Raw genomic sequence first — 11,042 nt, 5'->3', positions numbered from 1 at the left:
GATCTTTTTACCATCCCCTAAATACTCACCTTTTATACCCTTTCTTGGATAAGGGGCATACCTTTACCATCTTCATACTTTCTGAAAAGCAAATGAACCTAAAATTTAACTTACGCAATGGCTCCTCTGATCAAAACTTTCCTATTTCTTGCTTCCCCCGCAAAAGCTACAAATTGAAACATGGTTAGTAGAAATATACTTTTAAAGAACTAATTCCATGAAGTTACTGTCCAAAAGCCGACCAGTCAACTATATCTGTGTCAACAAAAACAACAGAGAACCAAAATTAGATACAGAACATCCCCGTGTTCGATTGGTGCAACATGCTTAACCCGTACTCTAACCAGATGAAAAAGAAATATACTGTCATTTACCTCACTGGAAAGGAAATCGAAACTAATACCATATTTACCAACTATTTTCTGATATGCAACTTACAAACACATTTACCTCGAACCATCAGGCTTGTTCTAGTATTCCTTTTTCCTTTTATGATATCGATACTTCCCTTGATTGTCTTCGTCCGACCTGCTGCTGGCCATCTGCCACCTATAATGAATCATTTCATCGTGTGCCGGTTTAGCTTTATGCCCAGAATGTTTCTCCCTTCGCGTCTTTCTCAGGTTGGTAGAATGATCCGGTTCCGGACTGGATTCAGAATGAATGTGGTGTTTCTTCTCAGAAACATGCTTAACAATTTTTCTTTCTGAATATCTCCTTTTGTTACTAGAATCACTTTCACAGTGCTCTCTTCTGTCGTGCTTTTTGGAGCTCCTATGACCATGCTCATGCCTCTCCCGAGAGTGCCTGCTGGATATACTGGGCAAATCATCAACTTCTGATCTTGATCTCCCCAAGTGATGATAGGGCTTTGGATTTTCACCAGCAACTCGAGAACTTCTATCTAGCCTTTCATCATTTGAATAAACAACTTTGTCAACGGTCCGTGAATGCCAATTTTCCATAAGCGAATTTTTGTTAAAGCTGTCTTCAGAGAAGCTTCCACTCCTTTCCCTATCAGGATAAAATTTTCTGTCATATGCTTTTTCTGCCTCATCATATCGACGCCTTTTAACATAATCTTGACCATCCAACTCTGAAGGATATAGTTGATGATCTATATTATTTTTCAATGCAGCTGCTGTGCCTCCCATCCTTGAAAATCCCCTAAAAATGCACCAGTATCAAAGCCAGATACATAATTGTGCTAAATGAAATAAGTGTTTTATAAAAATTTAAATAGACTTACCCAAAGCCACCATACATAGATGGCATATATGCAGGAAACATTGTTGAATTGAGGGGCATAATCGGTGATGGGTCATATGGGTTTGCAAATGCCCTTATAGGTGGGAAGTATGGCCTGTTCCAGTATGGTGACACATAAGCAGGCATTGCTCCCGGAAACACGGCATTACCTACAATCCCAACAAACATTAATAAAATAAGAATAGCTAGAATAAGCTTTGCACAGTAAATAACAACAAAACAAAATAAATAAAAAATATCTGGTCTTACCACTTTGAAGCATAGGATGTGAACTGGAAACAGCCGGGCAATTTCTCCTCAAATGACCAGGTGAACCACACATGTAGCAAGCACGGTCCCCCTAAAATTTAGTCATGCAAATGAGAATTCCATATTACTATCATTTCAATTATCGCAGTTATTTAACAAGCAAATAACTGGTTCGAAAGTTGATTAGAAAATTTAAAAGAGTTATGGATCATGTTTGCAAAAACTTAAAAACTGGGAATAAATGGAACACCGTTGATACTGTATGGATGGGCACTTGGACCCAGAAGAATATAGCCCAAAAGTAAGACATGCGGCAGAGGGCAACAGATGTGAAACAACTGTTATTGAAGATATATATATCATATAATGAAATTTATGCATATATATTACATGCTGCACGCTTAAGAAGTCAAGTAATGATTCATTCAGTTTAAACATATGATAAACAAGCATATCACCTTTTTCTGTCTTGCCATCTCCACATAATTCTTCTCAACATCTGCAAGTAACACCAAGTTAGTCAGAAGAAAAGACGAGATACAATGTCTACAAGCTACATTAGACTTGGAACAGTGTGAAAATTAGTTTAAATAGTCTACCTGCAGTGTTAACCCACAATGCCCGCTTCTTCTTGACATTGGATTCAGCTGTAGTTAGATAAGGAAAATGGTTAGAATTCCAATAATAGAGATTTTAGATAATAAAAATGAAATTAATAACAACATATCTAACATAAAGTTTGTATCTTCAGCTGCTAAATGCTAAAGGACTAGACATAGAATCATAAGGTAAATAGCTTTAGTACTTCTACATGATTATACCTTCCTCATCAATAGGCTGGTTTTCCCCCTGGAAATCTTCAAAATCTTCCATACCCTCAGTTAGTTTGTGACCAGGTAATTTAGAGATTTTATCTTTGAGCAAATGATTACTATTGACACGAGAAGCAGTGCCATCTTTCAGTTCTGCATGAAGCCAATTGAACCCCCTCTCTGCATGAACTTGAATTCCAGATTCTTCATCTGGTTTTTGGATAATTAAGCATTTATTCACCGTCCAAGAATAATGTAAGAAGAAAGGAGAAAAGATATTATTTTTATACCTGGAGCATATCTCTCCAAAGCTTTTGCTGGATCATTAATAACAATATGAGACTTTAGGAATTGCTCAGTGGCTTGCCTCAGTGACAAATTTGGTAACAAATCCTCCGCTTTGCATTTGGTAGAAAAGCATTTGGGACACCTTAACTTCTCAAACAGCACATGAAGAATACCTGCAACGAACCAAACACCGTCATTAGGAGAACTGACAGGTGGAAACAAGAAGAAACCTTGTTGCACTGAAATTGCATACAAGAAACAATCACTCGAAGGCGTTTTGTTCGCAAATTTTCTTCCACTACTAATAAGAATAAAGGGCTACCCACTGGCAATACATAGAAAAAGGAATATGAAAAGATGCCATAACTACTACAAAAATACTTACATTTCTCGCAGAAACTGTTCTGGCAGCAGGGAATCAATACAGCCTCCTTAAAGAATGTGTCACAAAGAGAGCACTTAAGCTCCGACGGAAAATCAACAGATTGCATTTCCGGAAAACTGGCAATTACCACAATTTCAACAACCAGAGAACTTTTAAAAGTAAAAGAAAGATAAATACGGAGACAAACTAATGACGAGAAAAAAAACTGAGGGTTAAGTGACAAAGCTCTTACGCAGACAATTTAGTATTCAGCTCAATGTCTGGTTTTGATTTTGTTCCTGGCAAAATCTGGCCTGATATAAAAAATGCATCATGGTAAGTCATTTAAGTGGGGGGAAAAAGGTCCATCCACATGGAGAAGTAGCCAACGGAAAATGAAACATTTCACACCTTGTGGAATGGCCTCGATTATGTCACTCCCTTCAAATTTATGACAGTCTTCGACAGGTTGTTTGGAGCAACTGAATGCATAAAAAGAAAGAAAGAAAAAAATTACAAGAGGGAATAATAGCAATTGGCTGAAAATAGACAAAGCTTCTGATGCAACTAAATAATGCATTAAAGAAACTAGAAATGAAGGATAGAAACCTTTTTAATTCGAAATGGTTCTCCTCGTCACCAATACAGAATCTGTTATCAATATTGCAAGATAAGTTCCCCTCAGGTACAGGGCATATGTCTGCCCCAAAGTCATCGAAGTCGACAGTCTCGGCATTCTGAAAAATAAATGTTATCGCATCATTTAGAGAAAAAAAAAAGTTTGTAGTTCTTCATCCATCTTGAATTTCATTAACTTACCAAAATTGTAGTAGAATAACCATATTAAAAAGCAGCAATGAAATAGTGTAAAACTTCAGGCAAAATTAGATTGAAAAGAAAACAGCATAAAACAATTTTTTCTTTCATTGCATTACTCGTGAATAAAGAGAAAACTACAAAATCAATTCTAAATCTATTTATACATATCAATATAAAATTATGCAATTAATATATCCAATATGCAAACATCACTATATCCTAAGATAAACAATTGCAATCAAACGCAGAAATAAAACTCACCTGTAAATGACAGATTTTGCTCTTATTGGCATCTGAGGTTCCAAAAACTTTGCATGAGCCAAATTGTGCTCTGCAAGGAGTCGTCATAGGTTAGTAACCAAGATAGTATGCCACATAATAAATTCAAGTAAACCGAATGAGCACTAACCCTGCAGGAACTCTCTTTATGATGACACTCGAACCAGAAGGTATTTGAAAATCCTCATTCAGGTACTCTGTATGAAATCCATCAAACAAACAAAGTAGGTGTCAAAACATCAGTCTACGCAACTAAGCTATGCTGAAACCAATATGATTGAATCTTTTGATTTCTTTAACCTTTTCCCATCAACTGCATGTTTTTAGAGTTTAAAAAAAAAAGACAATATCATACTCTTATTCTTCATAAAATCCTTAAATCGTAAAATCATGAAAACGGTATTGCGTCTGTTTATGCGACTCATGGAATATAAAGCTTCTAGGACCTAGAGCTGTTTGTGTTCTTAGTAATAATGGCTACGGAAGTTATTCAATCCTCATTCAAAATTCTAATTCCATACAACTTAATTTAGAAGTTGGATTCCTCAAAGCAACCAAGCAGAGAATCAAATTAAAGCAGAGGGAGGTAACCTTGGCCGGAGATAGGATCAGAGAAGACGAGATCGAAATCTTGGCAAAGATTGAGTTTCTTGTCCTGGACGATACTGGATTTCAGATCACGAACTGAAATCGAAGGCCGCCCTCCAATGTCGACCGAATCGTAATTGCGCGAGCTTCTGAATTTGAAGTGGACGGACATGGCTGAGTTGGAATCGGAGAGTTCAACTATGATTTATGAACTCAGTTTTTGGGTCGATATTTGCTCCCGTTATAGAATTCGGGGATTCTGTTCGTTTATTGAAGTCCGAAAACGAAGCGCGGATTTTATAGCGCAGCGGGTACGGAAAGGTTGCCACGTGCGATGTGCGTGACATCGGCAAGCAAGTTTTTATACACCTGTTGGCCTCAATCTCTCTTTAAAAAAAACATTTTTAGATGAACCACATAATTAGTCCTCCAACTATCAACAATTTTAATTTTGGGTGCAAAAAGCTAGGGTTATACATGAAATGAGACAGATCGTGATCTACTCGATATCAATCCGGTCAAAGCTCGATAAATACTTAACTTGAATGAACTTAACTCGAGCTCAACTCAGATTCTTAACGAGCCGAAACGAGTTACTTGATACTCAACTATAAAAGTTCGCGAACAGTTCGAAAATGTAATATATTAAGATTTGGTTTTTTAAAAAATTAATCATTAATAATATTAACATTTATGTGTTAATTTTTTTAAATACAGTATAAGATTTTGCATGTATGTACGGTTCAGGTTCGAGTTTGAAGTTGAGGTTTCAATCGAATTAAGTTCAAGTTTTTTTTCCATTTCAAGCTTCAGATCATGCTTTCGAGTTCAAGTCAAGTTTGATAATTTTCGACTTACGAGTTTTCAAGTTGAACTCCATTTTATAATTTTCGAGTCTCAAGCTCAACTCATGTCGTTTACAACCGTACCAATAACAAAACATGTATGAATCAAATTTAAGTTTCATTTCATTTTAATCACTAGTGGTTAAAATTTGTTAATTACACCTGTCATTAGACGAAAATGGTAGTGTCATTATTGAATTGATTAGGAAAATAAATTATTTTTTTATTAATCTGAAGTAAGTACAAGGTAGTATATATTTAAAGATAACTCAAACACTCCTTATATTCTTGGTACTCGAACCCAAAACCTCAAGAAATAATAATATTCTTTTATCATCGAAGTTACTTGGTTCGTGCCGGGAAAACTTTGAGTAGTCCCTTGAGCTTTTGTCCTTGGATGCTTCATGCTTCATGCTTCATGCTTCATGCTTCATGCTTCATGCTTCATGCTTCATGCTTCATGCTTCATGCTTCATGCTTCATGCTTCATGCTTCATGCTTCATGCTTCTGCCTAGGAAGAAAGGTGCAAAGCACTCTGTGAAGGCAACAGTAGGTATACAGACTAGAGACATTATGTGATCCCATTGGTTCTAAACCATTTTTAGGTAATATTTAAATATAGTCCATGAGTAGCTGTCCCCTAGCTAGTTATCCATTAAAAATGGTTTAAGCCCGTTGATAAAGGCCAACATTAACTGGCTATTGGCCTTGTAGAAAGTAAAAATGGTTTACCGAATGAAAGTCCATTCGCAGTTGTCCTCAAATAATAGGGATAGATATAAGATTCGAATTTGATGAGTTTTGACTTGATTTAAATTATAACTTTTTTTTAAAAATTAGGTTTTAATTAGATCCATGGTGAATTTTTTTTAATCCGAGATAAAAATATAATTATCTCTTATATATATAGACTAGAGGTGTTAAAAAAGACTCGACCTCGTTGATATGGTCCATCGATCCGAACCTAAAAATATCGGATAATTCTCTAAAAAATTACCCGAACCGTGATTTTTCCAAGTAGTTGGGCCGAGTCTAGACTGAATTTTTTATAACCATATACTTGACCCTACCCGATAATATTAATATACATATATATTTCTAGTTTAAATTATATTTTTATTTCATGTTCCTTAATATTTTTACCTTAAAATTAAATTTAAATCCTTAATTTTTTTATTAGATTTGTATTATGTACTTTTAAATTTTACAATTTACAAAAACTTTTTATTAATTTGTCAATATGAGATTAAAAAAATCATGATCGATATTAATAATTTTAATTTGTTATTTTTGGAAATAAACTTTTATATATATCTTTAAAACTAACTTTAAATCACTAATTTTTATGTATGAATTTTGTATGATGAACTTTTAAATTTCTTTTTTATTTTTTATATGATTTAAAAAAATAAATTTTAAATTTTAAAAAAAAAAGATAAATGGGATACTCGTGACCCAAAAATATAAATACCCGAATTTTACGGCTACCAGGACTTGGGATATGTCACGGGTCGACAAATATACTACCCGGAGAACCGCGTACCCGATACTTCGGGGACCTAAAAAATGTGAGTATACGATTTTGAATACCCTTGATATAGACCGATCAGAGCAAATACGAGTGTGAATTTTACTTCAAAAATTCAGTTGATTTTTGGATCGAATAAGGTGATTGGTAAATATTATGATATGCACACTAGATTCGAGTAGGTTAAAAACCTGACTGGATCCATATTTATCCCTAATTCAACCCCATTTCTTAAACGGTATAACTTTTTTCTTAGTCCGATGTGATTATAAAGTATTATCCATTTAAAATCTTTCTTAACTACTACATCACACGTACTCTACAAAAATAACTGTTCAAATTCAAAATTTTTAGGGATAACACTCATCTTAACTACCGAGACTAATTAATCAATAATTGTTTTTTTTTATTAAAACATAATGCCAACCTAGTGTAACATTTTTAAAGAATACTTGGGTAACAAGTAACGATACCCGTTTTCACACGTATTTGGAACGGGGGTGGACGGCCATTTAGAAAGAACCAAAGAGTTAACCGTTGTCAACCGTCGGATCTCTTTCCATATCTCTTCTTTATCGTTGATCTGGAATTATCGGGGACCCACGTGTTTCCTAATCAGAAAACCATTTGACATTTACTATAATCATATTAAATTTAAAAAGTAACAAATAGGAAAATAGTATATTATTTTTTTATATTTTTATGTCATAAATAAATAATGAGAAAGTTGGCATGGGAAATAGTTAAAATCAATAAAAAAAAATCAATAATATATGAAGTAAATTCTAATTCGAGATTTATATTTGTGATAATTTAAAAATTATTGCCGAAAATTATAAAAAAATAAATTATTGTTTCGACAATGTTTAAACCCATAATATTTTTCATATATGAGATTTTGGAAATATCATGAAACTAATTATAATAGATTTATTTGTGTATTAATAGATATAAAAAAATATTTTTGTATTAATAAATGTATTTGTGTATTAATTATAAATATCATAATATTTATGCATGTTAAATTATTCTAATTGTAATCATTTTATTTGATATATATTTAAAGTAGGGATGGGTACGAGAATGAGATACGAACTTGATGGATTTTGATATGATATAATCTTATAAAGTTTATTTAAAAAAAAAAAAGTTTGGGTCGAGTTATATATTTTTTAGGATAAAGTTACATCATATTTAAGATAAAAAGACCTTCGACATGGCTCGATCTATAATATAATTATTTCTTATATATTTAGATATAATTATAATAATAATATTTTCTCAATAATCTAAAAAAACTAAACTTTTAAAGTAAGATTTTACACTCCGACACATACTTACACAGTTACACATATATAAATTCTCATTTTTATTAAATAAAATAGGACCTAATTAATGAAATATATATAACGAGATATTATAGCAAGTGTTCTTAAATATATAAATGACAATTATCGTATTATTCATATTTCATGTTAGATAAAAAAAATTAACTTTAAATTCAAATTCGATCGACTTTATTTAATTTTTCTAGTAAAATAAAAATAACCTTATAGAATCATATCAAACCAAAATTCATCAAATTTGAATTATATATCTCTAATTAAATTTATACAAAATCCTCAAATTACATATCAAATTCTAAATTAATATAAGTAGCGATTTAGACATCAATTCAACACCAAATGATTCTCTAAATTCAATGTGAGATATATTTATTATATGTAGTGTTAGTGATAAAAGAGAATTTATTTTATAGAAATTATGAGTTTAAATAGTTACATCTATATAGTGTGTATACTCCGTTAATAAATTTAATTTTTTAATATATATTACTTTAGACTATATATATATATATATTATAATTAGTATACTCTAGTTTAAATTTAATATGTTGAAAATATATATTCTAAAGTTTATAATTATCTTAGACTTTAATGGTAAATGAATTGTTTTTATTCCTTGAGGTCTCGAGTTTAAGCATTGAAAATGTTAAGATTGTGAACGTTCAATGTCAATTGACAATTTATTTTTGAATAGATATTGATTTGTATTTATTTAAAATAATAATATAAATATTTGTTTTGAACACAACAAAATCAAATAGAGACTATCCATACCATCCAATCCTAAACGGTGTCGTTCTCTCTCTCATAAAAACACAAGAAAAATTTCCATTGCCCGTTGTCTTGAATAAAATCAGAAAATAGGGGAAAAAGAAAGAAAAAAGTACAGTTATTCCATTTAATCTGTTTGTTTGGCTGTAATTGGTTTTTCGGAAAATAAATTACTGGAATTTAAATTATTGGAATTTGAATTACTGGAATTTAAATTCTGGAAAATGAATTACATTTATGAAAAATGTTTTCCGTAAAATGAATTACATTTTTCTGAAAAACATCTGAAAAACGTTTTATGATGTTTGGAATATGTTATTTAAACCTTTTTTCTACTAGTTGAAGAGTTTTTTAAAAATTATTTATTACAAATATTAAATACAATAAATAATATTATTTATCATAAAACTTTTTTATTATTAAAAATAATAATTTTTGTATATTCTAGTGAAATAAAATATTATAAATATTATAAATTATTTATTAAAGTAATAGTGTTATATTATATTTTAAAAATATTAATTAAGTTTATTTTAAATATATTTATTAAAATATTATTTAAATATATAAATAATATTATTCATTATTAAATATATAAATTTTTATTATATATTATTAAAATAAAAATAAAATATCTTATATTATTATAATATAATTGATTATTTTATGTAATATTAAAAATATAATATTATATTATAAATATGAATAAATAAATAATATTAAAATATTTTATTAATATTAAATTTATAAAATAAAATTATTTTGAATATTTATTCTTTAAAATGAAAAGTTTAAAAAATGACTTACGAAAAATGAATCCGTAAGTCATTTTACAAAAAATATAAAAGAAATTCTATTACTAGGAAAATAAATTATATTCTGAAAAATCAATTATATAAAACAAACACGAAAAAATATTTTTCAAAAAACGAATTACGTGAAATAAATATTATAACTTAGAGAAAACCAATTCCGTAATTCAAACTACGGCAAACAACACACCCTAAATTTGAATAATAGCACAAATTCTCGGATTGTTTCACCCGTAAGCTTCGGTCCCTTCTTCTATTAATCTTTATTGCTTGCTTAAAGAGCAATGAAGTGATCTTTTTAACTACCAGCTCTTAAAGATCCGATCAGATCCGGCCGTGTTAGTTCCCCTCTCTAAAGTTCACAGCTCCGTCTCTTTGTTTGTATGTATCAATCGTTTCTTTTTTGGATTTTCTGAAAGATTGAAGCATCGAAATCGCTTTCTTTGTGAAAAATTGATAGGGATCCCAAGAGAGCTGAGCACTGAAAAAGAAATAAATATATCATTTTTTTCAGGGAATGAAATGTCGAGGATTGTGAGTTAGGGTTTTTCTTTGTTTAGTGGAGGGGTTGGGGTTTTGACCTCCGGGTGTATGAAGATTTGGTGCTGCATTTGGTTTATCGACGACGAAGGGCACAATAATCAACGGGGAGGAACCATGAAGGAGGGTTTTTTGGCAAATGTCGACGACATTGAGGGTAATATTGCAAATGACAGCGACGAAGAAGCCTCCGCCGGTCTATCTGTTTCCCTAAACAGAACCCTTAACAGTCAACGACAGGGAGACGAGACGGTGCTGTCGTTTCAAGAAAATTCCACCGCCACGAGATACGGTGGGAACTGGGTCGATTCTATGTTGCGCCATTCAGTTGGCTTCTCGCGTTCTTTCATCGGTGAGACTTGCGCCTCCTCTTCAGCTGCCGTAAATGATTGTGAACACCACGATTCGCACCACAAGCGAGCTAAAGTCCACACCTTATATCAGTGAGTTAACTAGATTACTCTAGACAACTTTTTTGAAGAAATTTATTCTGTTTTCATACTTATTCTGAGAAGTTTATATTGCAGCACC

At 31.6% G+C, this 11,042-nt stretch overlaps 2 protein-coding genes across 4 annotated transcripts; one reads left to right on the top strand and one right to left on the bottom strand.

Moving 5' to 3' along the window:
- LOC120183553 (E3 ubiquitin ligase PARAQUAT TOLERANCE 3-like) lies at window positions 1-4,908 on the bottom strand. 3 transcript variants are annotated; one of them, XM_039188238.1, is made up of 15 exons: window positions 4,672-4,908; window positions 4,211-4,277; window positions 4,063-4,132; window positions 3,592-3,719; window positions 3,394-3,464; window positions 3,236-3,296; window positions 3,004-3,119; window positions 2,621-2,791; window positions 2,340-2,540; window positions 2,118-2,165; window positions 1,977-2,017; window positions 1,519-1,609; window positions 1,250-1,418; window positions 451-1,167; window positions 1-255 (listed from the first exon to the last, which is right to left on the bottom strand). In XM_039188238.1, the coding sequence occupies exons 1-14, from the start codon at window positions 4,838-4,840 to the stop codon at window positions 471-473; spliced, it is 2,100 nt and encodes a 699-aa protein (XP_039044169.1). In that variant the 5' UTR covers window positions 4,841-4,908; the 3' UTR covers window positions 1-255; window positions 451-470. The 3 variants fall into 3 exon arrangements, with proteins under 3 accessions (XP_039044169.1, XP_039044170.1, XP_039044168.1); XM_039188239.1 differs by having other exon boundaries at window positions 1-166; XM_039188237.1 differs by having other exon boundaries at window positions 224-1,167.
- A 5,261-nt stretch (window positions 4,909-10,169) lies between these two features.
- On the top strand, window positions 10,170-11,022 carry LOC120183637. The gene is made up of 2 exons (XM_039188309.1): window positions 10,170-10,309; window positions 10,432-11,022. The coding sequence occupies exon 2, from the start codon at window positions 10,563-10,565 to the stop codon at window positions 10,956-10,958; it is 396 nt and encodes a 131-aa protein (XP_039044240.1). The 5' UTR covers window positions 10,170-10,309; window positions 10,432-10,562; the 3' UTR covers window positions 10,959-11,022.
- Window positions 11,023-11,042: the final 20 nt, after the last annotated feature.

This window comes from Hibiscus syriacus, unplaced genomic scaffold, assembly GCF_006381635.1.
Source record: "Hibiscus syriacus cultivar Baekdansim isolate YM2019G1 unplaced genomic scaffold, ASM638163v2 tig00112800_pilon, whole genome shotgun sequence".
NCBI classification, from domain to species: domain Eukaryota; kingdom Viridiplantae; phylum Streptophyta; class Magnoliopsida; order Malvales; family Malvaceae; genus Hibiscus; species Hibiscus syriacus.
Note: the sequence above shows the minus strand (reverse complement) of the source record. Positions and strands in the feature narration are given on the sequence as shown.